The 18,118-nt window shown below is 44.9% G+C and overlaps 1 protein-coding gene across 3 annotated transcripts in view; it reads left to right on the top strand.

Annotated features, from left to right (window-relative positions):
• Positions 1–16,861, top strand: part of MOCOS (molybdenum cofactor sulfurase) — a 57,697-nt gene extending 40,836 nt beyond the window's left edge. The window contains exons 13-15 of one of the 3 annotated variants that reach the window (XM_036095766.2): positions 573–714; positions 5,815–5,919; positions 16,613–16,861. In XM_036095766.2, the coding sequence (XP_035951659.1) occupies positions 573–714; positions 5,815–5,919; positions 16,613–16,681 (316 nt within the window). In that variant the 3' untranslated portion in view covers positions 16,682–16,861. Of the gene's footprint in view, positions 1–572; positions 715–5,814; positions 5,920–8,246; positions 8,439–16,612 lie in introns of those variants that run through there. The other 2 variants (XM_036095765.2, XM_036095764.2) reach the window with 2 other exon arrangements.
• The last annotated feature ends 1,257 nt before the right edge of the window (positions 16,862–18,118 follow it).

The raw sequence follows: 18,118 nt of genomic DNA, 5'->3' as shown, positions 1-18,118 counted from the left end.
TATGTGTTTTATAACTGGAAGCTTGTACCTTTCGACTCCCTTCACCCATTTTGCCTGCTCCGACCCCCGCCTCTGGTAATCATCAGTCTGTCCTCTGTGGGAAATAAATACTAAAATCTCCCATATGTACTCATTGGTGCTTTATGATGTCCTAATATCCAAAAAGAGTATGAGCTCTTGAAACATTTTAGGTCCTTGGTAAGTAAGCCTGTTGATGCTCCTTAAATGCCTCATCTGGACTCACCTTGTAGAACTGGTATTTTTGTAGAAGTTGGTTCACTTGACCCCCGTTCACTTGGTTTCCAGAGTCATTCATCTCCAGCTAAGATCTGCTCACCCTTTGCTCCGCTTCTAGGAGGTGGGACTATCTCCCAGGGGACACCATCGAGGTCTGTTTAACAGCTGGGTGTCTGCTGGCCTTCCACTCGTGGTAGAAGCTTGTTCTAATCATCTAGGTCTCTGACCAGAGGACAGTTGGTGAAGTCAGGCATCGAGTGCTAGAAATGTTGAACAATTACAATGGTGCCATTATCCACCCCTCCCCACTTCCCCCCTTTTTGGTATGTCTTAAGCAGTGATGAGCATGGAAAGGAAGAATTGTTCCCAATGAAAGACCTCATCTCACGGTTCCGTGCCAATATTATTACCAATGGAACAAGGGCTTTTGAAGAAGAGAAGTGGGATGGGATTTCAGTTGGTTCCTTGCGTTTCCAGGTGAGTTGGGGGAAGTTCAGTTCCTTCCTCAAGGGTTGCAAATGGAAACTGGCCTCTATTTGAGGCCAGGAGGGTGGCAGGCGGGAATCCCTCTCTGTCTTTGACTCTGCCTCGCAAAACCTCAGCAGGAGGGTTTGTGACATCTGCAGTCTGGGACTCCCTCTGGAAGGACCCATCGCTTATTCGCCACGAGCAGTCCGTTTCCCACGGGGCAGTGCTCGCGGGCTTAGTGCACCTCCACCTCATCATTATGTTTAGGCTTAAACTGTTTCCTTAGAATGCTGTGTCTGTGAGAACTTCATCCTGTTGGAACCCAGTGGACTTTCCTGGTGCTTGTGGAGGAGGACCCAGATGCCTAGCGGTCCCTCGGTGCCCATGGCCACTCCACCTTCTTTGCTTGCTCTGCCTTCTGGCCTCCCTGGCCCTTGTAGAGGAGCTTGTCATCAGAGGCAAAGCCCCAGGCTGCCCTCTCTCCCCAGCCTCTGAGCTCCCCAAATCATGTGGTAGGCCTGAACGATGGGAGGAAGTCTTAGGCTAAAACCGGCATTCTTCATTGGAGCCCATCAGGGCCCCTGAGCCCTGAGGCCTCTGACCGCCTCTGGGAGCTCACCAGCCCTCCCCCTGCCTGCCATCCCACCCTTCTCTCCATCCCCTAAACATGCCAAGCTTCCTGTCTCGGCGCCTCTGCCCCTGCTGTCCCTTCTGCCTGGCATGCTCTTCCTGCGGCCACTGCAGGGCCTCCACTCCGATGTCACCTCCTTGGAAAGGTCCGACTCTGCAGAGCACCTGCTTATGCCTTCAGAGCACACAGGGTGGGGCCCAAGTGTGTTTTGTTCCTGCCGTCCCTCTAGGGTCCAGAACAGTCCTGGTCCGGAGTCAGTGCTCAGTAACTGTTGAGAGAATGAATAGACAGGAAAGCTAAGGAATAGCTAGGAAGGGAAGGATGGGTCATCTGCACAGAACGTGCCCAGTGCTTTAGTGGGGGATGAAACTATTTTGAGAGTAGTGTTATTAATCGATGGTATAACTGACTATAATGGGCTTCCTTGTGTCCCAGCTCTGCACTTGGAAGGAGCACCACTGTAATATCCAGAAAAGCAGTCAACAAGAATTGAAATCTTTATTGAAGAATGTCACAGGTTTGAGTTTTGGAGGGCAGTTAAATTGCATGGCACAAAAAAGTCCTAAAGAATTTCTTTTATCCATTTAACTCCCCAAACTTCCTCTTATCCGGACAGCTGCTTCCCCTTAAAGAAAGCAATCTCTTCTCTCTGTGACATTCACTCCCACAGACCTCTCTCTGGCACCAGCCTTCCCGCCGCCCCCCTCATCCCTGCCTCCTCACCTCTTCTTCTCCTCCTTATTTCCTGTTGCTCTGTCCCTGCCATGTCTTTAAAACACTTGCTCTGACGTATCCTGCCTGATACCGAACAGACATTGATCTATGTTGTTTGATAAACGCAGAGAAGGAGGGAGAACTAAAGGGAGAAAAGAGGAAAGCGAAAGAACTTGAACTAGCTTATTGTCACAGTCAGAATGAGTCCTGGCAACATTAGCACCTGCAGCTCTTCAGGGACCCGGGGGCATAAATACAGGAAAGAGTCTCTGAGAAACTTTTCTGAGATGCTTTGCTTTCTTTAGGTCACTGTTCTTAATAAACATTCACTAATAAAAGTGAAAATATGCCTTCCCTTTGGCCCAATACTTTCACTGGTAGAAATCTATTCCGTAAAATACAGTCACACAAGTGTGCAGAGCTATATTACAGACTTAACTTATCGGGACGCCTGGAAGGTTCAGTTGGTTCAACGTCTGCCTTTGGCCCAGGTCATGGTCCTGGGGTCCTGGGATCGAGCCCCGTGTCGGGCTCTCTGCTCAGCGGTGTCTGCTTCTCTTTCTCCCTCTGTCCCTCTCCCCCCGCTAGTGCTCTCTCTCTCAAGTAAATAAAAATCTTTTTTAAAAAAACTTACTGTAGGGCTTTTATAAATATGAAAACTTGGAGGACATCCTACATATCCACAAAAGGGAGATTGGTTCAATAAATTATGCTATATTCATACAGTGTAGTCCTGTGCAGGCACTAAGAAGTATAAACCGTAGTCAGTACTGTGCCTTTCAAAAACGAACTGCTTCAAAGACGTTTGCTGAGGCCAGTACTCAGGCTGAGGCTGTTGCAATGCAAAAAGATTCAGCACATCTCTTTTGGAAAGTGATTTTTTCACTGGGAATCATCAAGTCATAAAAACTTTGACACCTGTTGCCTTTAGAATCTCCTTTACAGAGATCGACGCTAAAAAATGTTAAATGGCGAAGAGGGTTATGTGGATTAAGACCTTTATTACAAAATCATTGATAACAGCAAAGAATTAGAAACTGTTTATATGGCTTCGTAGAACAGGGAAGAACATCAGCCCCCAGGAATGCCAGGCCATCGTGAACACTGCAAAGCCCAAGGATGGGGTGGTCTCTGAGTATGGACATGGAAGGGCATCCAATATGTGTTGTGGAGTAATGCCCACCGGGAGGAAGCACAGTGGCCTCCGAGAACCCAGGGAGTGTCCTGCACAGGCGCATGGCTCATCGTGTCCTGCTGCGAGCTTCAGTCCCGAGCCTCCTACAGCCTCTTAGCCCCGCTTGCCTCTGAAGACGGAGAGGGAGGCACCTGCTGAGCGCTTTCTCTCTTAATTATTTTTTCTTTTTAAGATTTTATTTATTTATTTGAAAGAGAGCACAAGCAGGGGGAGCAGCAGAGGGAGAGGGAGAAGTAGGCTCCCCCCTGAGCAAGGAACCCGATGCGGGGCTTGATCCCAGGACCCTGAGATCATGCCCTGAGCCACCCAGGCTCCCCTCTTTTAATTCTTAAAGCTTTTGTATCGTTTGAGTTATTTTTTAAAGAACATGTATGCTTGTAAACAATTTTTAAAAATCCCAATGAATAAGAGTACTAGAAAAAACTTAAAAATGACAATGTTTTAAGAAAATTGATTTCTTTGTCTTGGTGTTTGAAAAAAGTGCCTGGAAAATATCTTTCTTTCTGCCAGCTTGAGAAACTGTTTTAAGAGAGTCTTTTCACCAAAATGACAGGATTTTTACTTGAAGTGTTATCTGTTGGATGGCAGCTGGGGCCCCCGGGTCTGGGGCTGGTGGGACATCCCTTCTGTGGGACATCTCTTCTGAGGGTCATGGCCCTTCAGGCTCAGAGGGAGCCCGGCCTGGGAATCATAATGTTCTAGGCAGAGAAGGTAGAATGTTCTGTACTTGATCCTGGAGGGCTTAGTGTTCTGATCTTGTGGAAGTCTTGTTCCATCTGGGGGATTCTCGTGTATAATCATGATAGCTTCCACTTTTGAGCATGACTCAGTGCCAGGTCTGGGCTTTGCATCCTAGAAATAGTATCTGGAATCCTCACCCAATCAAGCTAAGGGGCTGGATGACGAAATGAGGCTTCGAGAGGTGGTAGGTCTGCCTGGGATCGAGGCCAGTGCTGAGCAGAGCCCCGTACAGCACACTCCAGCTGCTTCTGGAGGCCTGCGCAACTTGACTTTGGTACCACAGTGAGGTTATATTTCCCCTTTAGTGGCCGCCAGCCAGAAGGAGAGTGATACGAACAGGTCAAGACACATCCACATTTAGTTGTTCCTGGTTTCAGTGCATACTTTGTGTTTGCCCATGAGTGAGCAGAGGAGCACCTGTGCCCTTTTTATATGCGCAAAAAAAGAAGCATCTTGTCACTGCTGAGTGCATACTTTCTTTTTTTGTGTTAACATTTATGGGAGATTTTCTCACTATAAAGCAATTCACGCTCATGGCAGACCTACCAGAATAGAAGTTCTACCACATGGTATGACCCCTCTTAAGATGCTGTGTATGCATATATACATACATAAGAATACACATGTAATTTTGTTTCCTGCTTATTTCAATTATAAACATAAATATTACCCCTTTTATTTAAAGCCCTTTATAGATTAATTTTAATACCTGCATGATATATAAATGGAGTGTGGCCATTCTTCTCTACTGTTTGATGTTTATGATACTTCCAGATTTCCCCCACTACAAATAATGTGAGAAAGATCCTTGTACATGAATCTGTGTTTGTACTTGTGGTTCTTCTCTTCTCTTCTCTTCTCTTCTCTTCTCTTCTCTTCTCTTCTCTTCTCTTCTCTTCTCTTCTCTTCTCTTCTCTTCTTTCCCTTCCCTTCCCTTCCCTTCCCTTCCCTTCCCTTCCCTTCCCTTCCCTTCCCTTCTCTTCTCTTCTCTAAGATTTATTTAGGGGCACCTTAGTAGCTCAGTCGGTTAAGTGTCTGCATTTGGCTTGGGTCATGGTCCCAGGGTCCTGGGATCAAGCCCCACGTCGGGCTCCCTGCTTGGCAGGGAAGTCTGCTTCTCCCTCTCCATCTGCCTCTCACTCTTTTCATGCTCTCTCTCGCTCTCTCTCAAATAAATAAATTTATTTATTTATTTGAGAGAGAGCACACACATGAGCAGGAGGGGCAGAGGGAGAGGGAGACAGTTTCAAGCAGACTCGGAGCTGAGCATGGAGCCCCACACGGGGCTCGATCTCACAACCCTGAGATCACGACCTGAGCTGAAACCAAGAGTCGGATGCTTAACTCACTGCACCACCCAGGTGCCCCAGTTGTGGTTCTTTTCTCAGGTGAAATTCCTAGTAGTGAAGTTTCTGGGTCAAAGGACATGGACACAGTAAGGTTCTTACCGATGATGACTCAGTGCTGAGGCCATGGGTGTTTATTTTCTCCCAGTTTACCCTCCAATCAGTTAGTTCTTTTCTTCCTGGGAGGATCCAAGAAGAAACCCGAGATAACCATCTGAGATCCACAACCACTCTTTTCTTTCTCTACGAAGCCCTGAAGCAGCCGTCTTTCAGCTGATGAGCAAATATGGATGATTCCCCAGGACCGTGTGAGGAGGTGCCACGTTCTGGCTCCTTGAAGTTAGAGTACTGAGCATCCCGTGTTAGTGGGGTTGGGGACCGCCTCTTACAACCAATCCTCCCGGACCCAGCTTCCTCCCTGCCCAGCAGGAGGGTCCGGTCACGTTCATGACAACGCTGTCTTTTCCTTTCTCACCTGCCAGGTTTCAGGGCCTTGTCACAGATGCCAGATGATTTGCATTGACCAGCAAACCGGGCAGCGAAACCAAAATGTTTTCCAAAAGCTTTCTGAGAGTCGCGAGAGAAAGGTAAGCATGACTGCAAACTATGACACCACTTTTAAGATCCTGGCTCATTATCCAGACCAGAACTGTAGTTCTGAGTAATAGTGCTGAGTACGTTTTAGAAGTAGGGAGACATTCTACGGCTGAGGGGCTACCATTAAGGTTCTGACCTCATCCACGGAGCCATCTTATTTTTCCTTTCCCTCCATTTCCTTACTTTTTGGGGTCTTATTATATGTATTTTTGGTACTCTCAAATTTCAGTGAAGAGATAAGAGGTATAAATAAGAAATGAGTAAATAAGCAAAGTAAATTTATTGTCTTGAACATTATTTTCTTCACCACGGATGTCTCATGAGAGTAAAATGTCCCCTGGTGAGTAGAGTAGCTGCATAGACAGATTCAGTAAATTTCATTCTCAGAAGCCTGTAAGTCATCTTCTTGAGGGTTCATATGACCAAATGTCGTTTTCGTGGATGCCAGATGATGGAAACTGAACTTCTAACAGACTGATTCTTTAGGAGGATCTATGTCCAGGCTAGTACTTTCTGGGTTTTTTTTTGCCAAGAATTCTAGGAAGCCAGGTAAGCAGCCAGGCTGCATGGAGCATTTCTTGAACATTAACTGAAATAACGTAAATATCTAATCTCTCTCCAGTAATAAATTAGAAGGCTAACTCATGGTAAAATGTTCTGCATTGTTTTCTGTGTCTCTCCAAAACCGGGGTTTGTTTCACAGTATGGAATTGCCACAGTCTCCCTACAGATACGGGATGGATATGGTCTGCACGCGAGTGTTTGACCGGCATGTCTGTCTGCTCAGCGGAGGCCCTGGGGGGCGTGGGGACCTTGAGCCTGCACCATGCAGGGTGCCCAGGGAGGGGATGGGTGGGCACAAATACTATGGGGCATGCAAGGAAATAGTACTTTTTTTTTTTTAAAGATTTTATTTATTTATTTGACAGAGAGATTGATAGCGAGAGAGGGAACACAAGCAGAGGGGAGTGGGAGAGGGAGAAGCAGGCTTCCCGCGGAGCAGGGAGCCCGATGCGGGGCTCGATCCCAGGATCCTGGGATCATGACCTGAGCCGAAGGCAGACGCTTAACGACTGAGCCACCCAGGTGCCCCGGAAATAGTACTTCTTAGAATCACTGTAATTCTCATGTGCACACATTTTTTTTTTTTAAATAATCTTTGGAATAATTTTAGATTTACAGATAAATTGTAAAGAGAGTACAGAGAGTTCCTGTGTACGCTTCACCCACCTGTGCACAAGTCTTCAGGAATTAATTTGGCCTCCGCCCCTGGCCTGGGGCCTGGAACACGGGGGCGTCCACTGATGTTATCACAGCAGTGGCCAGTCTGGGAGCACATCGCATGCTCCCAAAGGGTTCTTACTGGCTCACTTGCATTGATGGCAAACTTTGAGTAGACTCACACAACCCTATTTTGGACTTTCCATCTTTATTCTAGAGAGTTTGGAGAACGTGACCTACACCACATTAAAAAAAAAAAAAAATCACATCAAAGAAATGCAGGATTTTGCTATTATTTTCACAAAATAGTTTTACATCAGAGAACAGGGCAGAAATTGGCCTGGCCGTGGTCAGAAGCAGAGAGCAGGATGTAGGCCCTACTACCGGAAGCTCAGGGTACACAGGAAGGAGAAAAGAGAATGGGTCCAGCCATTAACAGGCGTGGGGAGACTGTCGGGAAAGGATAGTATGTATGTGTGTGTTTGTGTATTTGTTTATCTTTAAGAGAGAGAGAGAGCATGTGTGCGGGTTCCTGCGAAAGTGGCGGGGGGGGGGGGATATTGGGAGGGGCAGAAGGAGAGGGAGAGAGAGAATCCCAAGCAGGGTCCACACTCAGCGTGGAGCCCTGCACAGAGCTTGATCTCACCATCATGACCTGAGCTGAAATCAAGAGTTGGACGTTTAACCGACTGAGCCACCCAGGCACCCTGAGAAAGGACATTTTATTTTATTATTATTTTTAAAGATTTTATTTATTTATTTGACACAGAGAGGGAGAGAGCACAAGCAGGGGGAGTGGGAGAAGGAGGAGCAGGCTCCCCGCTGAGCAGGGAGCCCGATGCGGGGCTCGATCCCAGGACCCTGGGATCATGACCTGAGTGAAAGGCAGACGCTTAACTGACTGAGCCACCCAGGCGCCCTGGGAAGGGACATTTTAAATGAAAATCTTTGGTGTCTGAAAGTGGGATTCCCGTTTTCTGCTACATTCTAAGATGTGTCTTTAAAGATTTGACTTGATTTTAGTTGAACATTCTTATTTACAAAATTATGTCAACTGCTAAAATAATCTAGCTTGTTGCTGCTGTCCTGTTCACAGGTGAACTTTGGAGTGTACCTGATGCATACGTCTCTGGACTTATCTTCCCCACGTTTCCTGTCTGTAGGATCTCAGGTGCTCCCTGTGTTGAAAGAAAATGCAGAGCGCCATGATTTACCTGCTTCTGACTAACATCAGGATGTTACCTCCTAAAATGTTTTCTCAGCATAAATTAAAATTCCTCTTTTACAACTCTGTCTGCTTTTATTCAGATCGTCACATGGCTCAGTAGAACTCCATCTTTTGAACAAGGAGAGTTCTCTTGAAGGTAGAGGGAGCTCTTGTTGGCTTCCTCTAACTCCTGGTCTCCCCGCATGCACTGCGGAGCTCAGGAGGCCAGTTCTGAGGCCTCTGTGTTTCCATGAGACAAATGCAGCTCAAGAGCTGTGACGTGGGGCACCTGGGTGGCTCAGTCGTTAAGCGTCTGCCTTCGGCTCAGGTCATGATCCCAGGGTCCTGGGATCGAGTCCCGCATCGGGCTCCCTGCTCGGTGGGAAGCCTGCTTCTCCCTCTCCCACTCCCCCTGCTCGTGTTCCCTCTCTTGCTGTGTCTCTCTCTGTCAAATAAATAAAATCTTAAAAAAAAAAAAAAAAGAGCTGTGACATACCCAGCAACGTTCCCCTAGGTGTTCGGAGTAGGATAACTTTAATTTGATGAGGGTTTTTCTTTCTTTCTTTTTTTCTTTTTTTTTAAGATTTTTATTTATTTGCAAGAGAGAGAGAGAATGAGCCCGGGGAGGGGCAGAGGGAGAGGGAGAAACAGACTCCCTGCCAGACAGGGGGCTCCACCTCAGGACCCCGAGTTCATGACATGAGCTGAAGTCAGTTGCTTAACCGACTGAGCCACTCAGGCGCCCCAGGTGAGGTTTTTTTTTTTCTTTTTTTTTCTATTATAATTCTCTCTCCTTTTTCTATCACTACCTTTTTTTTTTTTTTAATTTAAGTGTAGCTGACACACAGTGTTAGTTTCAGGCGTACAACATAGTGAGTCAACAACTCTGTATGTTACGCCGTGCTCACGTGCAGCTCCCATCTGTCACCGCACAACGCTATTACAGTGTCATTGACTGTTTTCCCTATGCTGTACCTTTTATCCCGGTGACTTAGCTCTTTCCATAACTGGAAGTAATTCTGTGAGGTCTTTAATGAGGCTCTGTGGGAATGCTGAACCTCTGTTTTGCCATTTTCCCACATGGTTATTTTGTCTTTAGGAAGAATCTCTAGGTGCTGCTCTTCTTCTTTTTCCTCTTCCTCTTCTTCTTCAAGGATTTTATTTATTTATTTGAGAGAGAGAGAGAGAGTGCACGAGCAGGGGGGAGGGAGAGAGGGAGAAGCAGACTCCCTCCTGAGCAGGGAACTCGACAAGGGTGAGATCATGACCTGAGCGGCAGATGCTTAACTGACTGAGCCACCCAGGCGCCGCCCCCCCCCAAGTATTTTATTCTTTTTTGGTGCTATTGTAGGTGGAATTGTTTTCCTTACTTCCTTTTCAGATAATTTATTTTCAGTGCATAGAAAAGCAGCTGATTTTTGTATGTTGACTTTGTATCCTGCAACTTTACTAGATTCATTTATTCTAACAGATTATTAATGGAATCTTTAGGGTTTTCTGTATATAATTTCATGTCATCTCTAAACAGGGATAATTTTACTTCTGCCTTTCCAATTTGGGTGTCTTTTATATCTATTTATTGCCTAATTGCTCTGGATAGGCCTTCTAGGACTGTGTTGAATAGAAGTGGCAAGAGTGGGCATTCTTGCTTTGCTCCCGAACTTGGAGGAAAAATTTTCAGTTTTTCACCATTGAGCATGATTTTAGCTGTGGGCTTTTCATACATGGCCTTTACCATGTTGAGATATGTTCCTTCTATTCCTAGTTTGTTGAGAGTTTTTATCATGAAAAGGTGTTGCATTTTGTTAAATGCTTTTAACGCATCTATTTAGATAATCATATGATTTTTAGCCTTTATTCTGTTAATATATCGCATTAACAGATTTTTGTATGTTGAACCATGCTTGCACTCGAGGGATAAATCCCACTTGATCATGGTGCATGATCCTTTTGATGTGCTAATGGATTCATTTTGCCAGTTTTTTGTTGAGGTGTTTTCCATCTATATTCATTAGGGATATTGTCCTATAGTTTTCTTGTGGTGTCTTTGTCTATCTTGGGTAAGGGTAATGCTGGCATCTATAAAATGAGTTTGGAAGTGCCCCCTCTTCTTCATTTTTTGGGAGCAGTTTGCCAAGGATCGGCTTTAATTCTTCTTTTAAATGCTTGTAGGATTTACCAGTGAAGCCATATGGTCCTGGGCTTTTCTCTGTTGGGAAGTTTTTTGATGACTGATTAAATATGTATATTTGTTACAGGTCTGTCCAGATTTTGTATTTCTTCGTGATTTACTCTCATTAAGGTCTATGTTTCTAGGAATTTATCCACGTCTTCAAGGCTATCCATTTTGTTGGAGTATAATTGTTCAGAGCAGTCTCTTATGACCCCTTTGATTTCTGTGCCATTAGTTGTAATGGCTCTTCTTTCCTTCTGATTGTAGTTGAGTCCTCTTTTTTCCCCCTAGTCTAGCGAAGGGTTTGTCAATTTTGTTTATCCTTTTTAAAAACCCAACTCTTAGTTTTGTTGATTTTTCTGGTGTTTCTCTATTTTCTTTTTGTTTTTGAAGATTTTATTTGAGAGAGAGAGAGAACTAGAGAGAGCATGAGCGGAGGGTGAAGGGCAGAGGGAGAGGGAGAGGCAGACTCCCTGCTCAGCAGGGAACACTACCCTGGGTTCGGGCTCGATCCCAGGACCCCAGGATCATGACCTGAGCTGAAGGCAGATGCTTAACCACTGAGCCACCCAGGCGCCCCAGTTTCTCTAATTTCTATTTCATTTATTTCTGTTCTAGTTTTATTTCCTTCCTTCTGCTAACTTTGGGCTTTTTGGCTCTTTTCTAGCTTCTTGGGGTGTAAAGCTAGGAAGGCCATATTGTATATTAAACAAATTGCTTTGCATTTGATACAAGTAAAAACATTATTTAAAAAAAAAAAAGTACCACTGCTGATCTGTGGTGGCCACTGTGTACCTCCCCTTGCTCCGGATGGTGATCATGAGCAAAGGAAAAGCCACAGTTCTATACTCAGTGAGCTTGGCAGTTCATATCAGAGGATCAGCAGACATGGTGCTTTGATGGAGGTCCAAGAGTCAGAGGCACATCTGGGAGTGGGGGGACTGGCCTGGCGAGGGGGGCAGGGTGGAAGGGAATGCTCTGCAAACCTCATCAGAACTGGGCCATCTCCTCTGTGACAGAAAGCCATGTCCACTCCCACTCACAAATATCCCTGGCCTCCAGGGCCTTTGGCAAGGGAAGAGATGAAAAGACCATTTTGGAACACGCCCCAAACTTCCAGCTGGACCAAGGGTGCGCCATCTTTCTCAGCTGTCCTTTATCCAGGGGGGAGGCAGGAGTGGCCGAGGGGAACACAGGCTGCGGGGACCCAGTGCACGCAGAGACCCACCACTAGAACTGCATGCTAGTGGGCCCTCGAGTGTTCTGAGCAAGGGGCCTGCTGGGGAGCCTGGCAGTGGGTAAAACCTTCAGCAGGCAGGCAGAGGTCTGGGCACCTGACATCTCTGAGAAAGGCCAAGGCTCTTCGCGCTGCAGGGGGAGTTCAGGGCACAATGGGAAGCAGAAAGAAAGCTGGCAGGCACTTTCTAGCCTGTCCTTTTCCAATTCACCTGTTTTGTGCTGACAAAATTAACTTCTACATATCTCATCTTGCAAACCCCCAAATTAAAGTCATAGCAAACCTCATTCTATATGAGCAAGCTATTGAACAGATCTAAGCCTCATCTGAAACGTGAGGAACAGCACAAAACTTACTTTAGAGAACTGAGAATTAAACGAAACATTTGTGTTTAGCACAATGCCTCAAAATAATTATGCCAAGTAAGCCACGTCTACCACCTAGTGGCAACATTCGGTAATTGCAGACTTTGTTATGTAAAGAAAGCTGAAAACTAGTTCAGATTGGGTGGGCAAGTCCCAAAGGAGGGCAAACATTAGCGCACTTCTCTGGCCTGGCTTCCTTAGTGGAAGCTCTGAGAAACTTTTCATTATTGATGTTGGAATCCTTTAAAAGTTTGTTCCTGAATTACTTCTTGGCCATATTAATTTTTTTAAAAAAGATTTTATTTTTAAATTTATTTTAAAGAGGGAGCACACACAAGAGGGGGAGGCTTGGGGGAGGAGCAGAGGGAGGGGGAAAGAATCTCAAGCAGACCCTTGCGCTGAGCATGGAGCCCTATGGGGCTCAATCCCATGACCCTGAGATCATGACCTGAGCCAAAACCAAGAGTCAGATGCTTAATACCTGAGCCCCCCAGGCATCCGGGTCACATGAATTTTCCACTGGCATGGTATCAACCATTCTTTTGGAGTCTCCTATTTTCTTAGGATTTTTCAAAAAAAGTATGCTTTTGAATACTTTGACTCTCCCCACTTCCCATTGCTGGACACACTGCTACTTTCTCTAAACCCTGTCAAAAAAAAAAACAAAAAACCACTAAATTCTTCTTTCTCTAGATTGTTCTCCAGGCACCTGGGATCACAGAATCCCCTGCCCAAATGACCCTGAACATATTTCCAAGGCCTGTGTGTGCTTTCTCCTTAGAGGCACCCCAAGGCTGGAGAAGAGGTTGGCCGTTCTGTCCAGTAGATCTCTGTCTCCGTCTTTGGCTCTGTCTACCTGCCTGCCCGTCTGGCTGTCTCCCTCTCTCAAGAAACTGGGCTCGACAGCAGATCTAGGTTTTGTGTGCGTGAAACTGTTGCACAGTTTAAAAATCATCTTTAAGAAAAGAATGTAAAATAAAAATTAGGTACAAAAAGGGATGTTAACTTGCATGTGAAAGGAAAAGGCTTTGGAAGGCAGCTGTGCAAGTGAGAGGCTTAGGCTTTGTGACTTTTGCTAGCAATCCTCCTTTGCCTGGTTTGCTTGCAGCTTTCCTTTCCCCCTGCAACTGAGCACCACTCAAACTCTCAAGGGCTACATTGTTCCTGCTTTTTGCAGTTTACAGAATAAACCACCGTTTATTCACTTTCTAAAATAAACAGCCACGTGAAGACCTGTCCTGGTTTTTTTCTCTCCCACCTGTGGCTGGAACCTAACTGTGTCATCATCACTCTGAGATAGTGACTCGCCCTGGACACTGCCTACTCCGGTTGGGACCAGGACCTGGGATTTCCTTCCCACGTGGGGGTCCAAGCTCACTGTTGCCGGAAGTTTATTGCTATAGACTGAATATTTTTGTGTCCCTCAAAATTCATGTGTTGACGCTTACCCCCCAGTGTGATGGCATTAGGAAGGGAGGCCTTTTGGAGGCATGAGAGCAGGGCCCTCATGAACAGGACTAGTGCCCTTATAAAAGAGACCTCAGAGAGCTTCCTCTCCCCTTCTGCCAGGTGAGGACACAGTGAGAACTTGGCCATCATGAACCAGGGAGTAAGATCTCACCAGACACCAAATCTGCCAGCACCTTGATCTTTGACTTCGAGCCTACGGAACTATAAGAAATAAATTTCTGTTGTTTATCTGCCACCCGGTCTGGGATATTTTGTTATAGCAGCCTGAACGGGCTAAGACACATGTGTAGTAATCAAAAAGTATTACTGTCATCTCCTATTGAGGGACAAGGAAATACTATGTCATGTTTATCCACAGTCTGGTAAAATAGAGGTTTTTGGTTTTTGTTTGTTGTGGCTTTTTAAAGCTAACTAGATAACTAGTTAAAGCTTTTTAAGCAGAAAAGATGAAGTCAGTTTATGGAGAAGGATTGGAAATTGGACACTCAGGACCCTTCTACCCCTACACAATTGCTTCCCAGTGGCTGAAGTCAATGCACACTTTTTGCATTCTGTGTTTTACTCTAAACATTTGGCGTACTTCAAAATGGTCTTCGTAATGTTAAATGGATGTGTAGTTGCATTTATGTGTTATAAGTAATTAAAATATAGCCCTATTGAAAGATATGTTTCTAGTTTTTAATTTTATAAGCAAGACTGCAATATACTCTGCTTCTAAACATGGCTATTTATGTATTTTCTTATTTATTTATTTTTGCTTCTGCTAAATTATTCTCTAGGAACCTGAGTGGGATTCCAGGACAATAGCTATGAAGATATTGCTGGGTATAGTCATAACATTTTCCAGTAAAATTGTACCAATTTATAACTGTAGTGTTTCAATAGCAGGCTGGCCCAGCCTTTGCAGCTTCCTGAGTCTTGGGCTCCCAGGTGTATCACATGAAAAATATACTCCATTTCTTCCTTGGTGTAGCCCCTTGTGCTTATGGCAACTTGTTAGTTCCAAGGAGGCAGCAGGAATCGTTTGAAGAAAATGAGCCAGAGGAGCTTCAGGATTTAGAGAAAGTAGCAGTGTGTCCAGCAATGGGAAGTGGGGAGAATAAGGGACTCTGCAGAGTGAACAAGTGACACCACCCTTTCCCCAACTCACCCCAGAAAGTGAGGTGAGGAGGCAGAAAGATGCAGGTCCATTTACAACATATATAGAACCTTGGGCGAAGTTCAAATGGGGGTCCATAGACCATATGTCTAAATATTTAATTCATAAGTCAAACAAAATGTTAAGTAAGATATGTTCTACCAACTCTGACAAATATACCTTTATAACAACTGAGAAGGACAGATGTGAATTTAGTATTATTATTTTTTGACAGAGAGAGACACAGCGAGAGAGGGAACACAAGCAGGGGGAGTGGGGGAGGGAGAAGCAGGCTTCCCACTGAGCAGGGAGCCCGATGTGGGGCTCGATCCCAGGACCCTGGGATCATGACCTGAGCCAAAATCAAGAGTCAGAAGCCTAACCAACTGAGCCACCCAGGCGCCCCTGAATTTAGTATTCTGACTCCTTGGCACTCTGCACAGGAATAGGAGGACGTGAGGAGAGCTGGCCCAGCCCCTGGTTGCCAGCCATAGCCTATACCCGTTTTCTTCTCAGCCCTGAGCCACGAACCCCAGATGTGTGGACACCTGATCCCGTGCAGCTAAACTCTGCCGATGCTCCACTCTAAACAGCCATTCCTTAACCTCTTCTCAGGCCTTGGGGCACCTCGAAGGAAAAAGCACACACAGGCCTTGGAAATATGTTCAGGGTCATTTGGGCAGGGGATTCTGTGATCCCAGGTGCCTGGAAAACAATCTAGAGAAAGAAGAGCCAGGTGGGCATGGACTTTTGGTGCTATGGGCTCCTTGCCCTTTGGGGAGGGGTGGGCAGAGTGAGGCCCTCTAAAGCATGGAGCCTAAGGCAGGGGCTCCTCTTGCTCTGGGCTAAGGGCAGTACTGGTAAGAACTTTTCTGGATACAGTTAACTACCCCAGAGAAGGCCCAAAGATACTCAAGGAAAAAGCCATTTGCCTACCAGCTTGGTCTCTAGTGAAGCCTACTAGGCAAAGTGTCTCTTCTCTACCTAGACAGTTTTTAATATGAATGAGCAAGTGAGGATCACAAGAATTTTAGAATGACCTCTGTTATAAAAGAAAAAGACTGAAAGTAAGAAGAAAAAAAAAACACCTCAAAGAACATATAAACAGTGCAATGAAATTAAAACTTTAAAGAAAATGTAATGAATAGTATCAGGGAAATCCTGGAGACAAGAATAAGATACTTGTAAAAGGGAAAATTAGAGAACAAGAAAGATTTCCTGAAAATTAAAAACATGAATGCTGTAATTAAAAGTTCAGTGAAAGAGAAAGAACATATAGTTGAGGAAATCCCTCAAAATGTGGAATAAAATAATCAGAGATTAACAGGTTGCAAAATAATCAGAGATTAACAGGGTGGAAAAGTTGAGAAAATTAGAGGATCCATTTGGTGGTCCAACATCCAAATAATAGGAGTTCCAGAAAGAGCAGAGAAAACTGTGGAGAAAAAGTGATCAAAAACATGAAACAAGAACATTCCCACAAAACAAAAAACAGCATTTCTAGGTGGAAAATACCAAGGGAATGTCAATATAATGAACTCATACTGGGGTGCCTCATTATGAAATTTCAGTGTATTGGGAATAGTGAGAAGGTTCCAAATATCCCAGAGAGAAGGAAAAGAAAAGGTTATGTATACTAAATTGATCATTTTCTCAATGGCAACAATGAAGCAATGCCTCAAAATTCTGAGTGAAAATAATTTTCAATCTAGAATTATATATCATGTGTGTCAGATTGTTGCAAAGTTGACCACAACACTTTCTTATATGTTGGTGTTCGTAAGTGACACAGCATAAACTCTGAGTCTAAGGCTCAAGAGACCCTGCGGCTTTTGCTCTTGAACTCTTAGAATGCTATGCTGTCACGGCCAGGGGGAAGAAGCCAGGTCTACTTTACTGGATGAGAAGCCACATGGAGGAGAGAAGAACCATCTCGTCTGAAGTCCCTTAGACCGACCAGCTGATGGCCAGCGCATATTACCAGATTCAGACAGAGGCTATTTTAGTCCAACCAGCCCCAGTCAAGCTTCCAGATGAGTGCAACTGCCTGAGTGACCCCAGCTGAGCCCAGCCCAAATTGCAATCGAGAACAAATAAAATAGTTACTCTTTTAAGCTACTACTTTTTGGGGGTGGTTTGTTATGAAACAAAGATTAAATAAAAGAGAAATCGGTACCAAGGAGTGAAGTGCTATCATAATGAAACCCCCAAAATGTGTGGTATTGGTTTTGGGAACTGGGCCGGGGCAGTGGCTGGAAAGGTGAGGAGGAAACTGCTATTTGAATAGGCATGCAGATGAGGCATGGGTAGCTCCTCAGATACCACATCTGTGATCCAGAGACCTGTGACCTAAACAGACAAGTTTTCTGTCCCTTAAAACACCTAATCTACAACAGTGAGACTGGGACAGAATAGACACTCTCATTCAAAAAGAAAGACACACAGCTGTCACTGACCCATGGCAATTCTGAACTCCAGACAGGGGCATGCTGCCAGTTCCTCTTGCTCTAGGGGAGTAGGGCGCAGTTGGGCTCCCTGAGATAGTTCCCAAGTTCGCTGTACTCCAAGGTTCTTAGCTCCACCTTCTGATAGATCCTTACTTTCCCAAACAAAACAAAAACCCAACAAACAAAACACAATGGCTCCATGTTTACAGCTGAATAGCTTTCTTAGCCTGTTTCTTACCCACTGCAGGTTGGAGTTCCACAGAGCTTTCTTTTTATTTTGAATAATTTATTTCCCTTTTAGTCCAGATTTGCTGTGATTTCATCAACACAGCTATCTTAAACACTTTGTGGATTTTCTATGAATCTTATTAGGGTTTACTCTGTGTTCCAAACACTATATCCATAATTCTTTCTCATTTGGGTCTGTCAGGCTGCTATGGAATAACACCCTTAGGATTCTTAGAAGCCCCCTTGCTTAAATGAGAGTATCTACTAGGCACTGCCTTAAATCTCTCTGAGATCTTAACCAACGGTCTTACAGCCACATTTTAAAATTGATCTTTACCAAAGTCAGTTACTAGGTGGGTACCCTGGGGGTGAGAGATTATTTTATTTTACAACCCAGCAAGTCTTAGGCCCTCTCTATTTCCTCTCAATTCTGCTTGCAAACAGAATATCTTACTATATACAGTTAGAAGCACATAACAGACACTTTTGACATGATGTCTAGAGCTCTCCTTAGCTAAGACTCCTAGTTCATTAGGTACATTTTTTATCTCCCAAATTACTGTAGGCAGTTGGGTAGACATTTTGCCAATTGTTTCACTGCTACATAACACTGCTAACCATATTCCCAGTCTTCAGTAGTAGTTTTCTTACCACTTTTCTGAGGCTAGACCTGGCTTCTTCATGTGGTAGTCTCAGATCAACA

This window comes from Halichoerus grypus, chromosome 13 (genome assembly GCF_964656455.1).
Source record: "Halichoerus grypus chromosome 13, mHalGry1.hap1.1, whole genome shotgun sequence".
Lineage (NCBI taxonomy): Eukaryota > Metazoa > Chordata > Mammalia > Carnivora > Phocidae > Halichoerus > Halichoerus grypus.
This window is presented reverse-complemented; position numbering and strand designations above follow the sequence as displayed.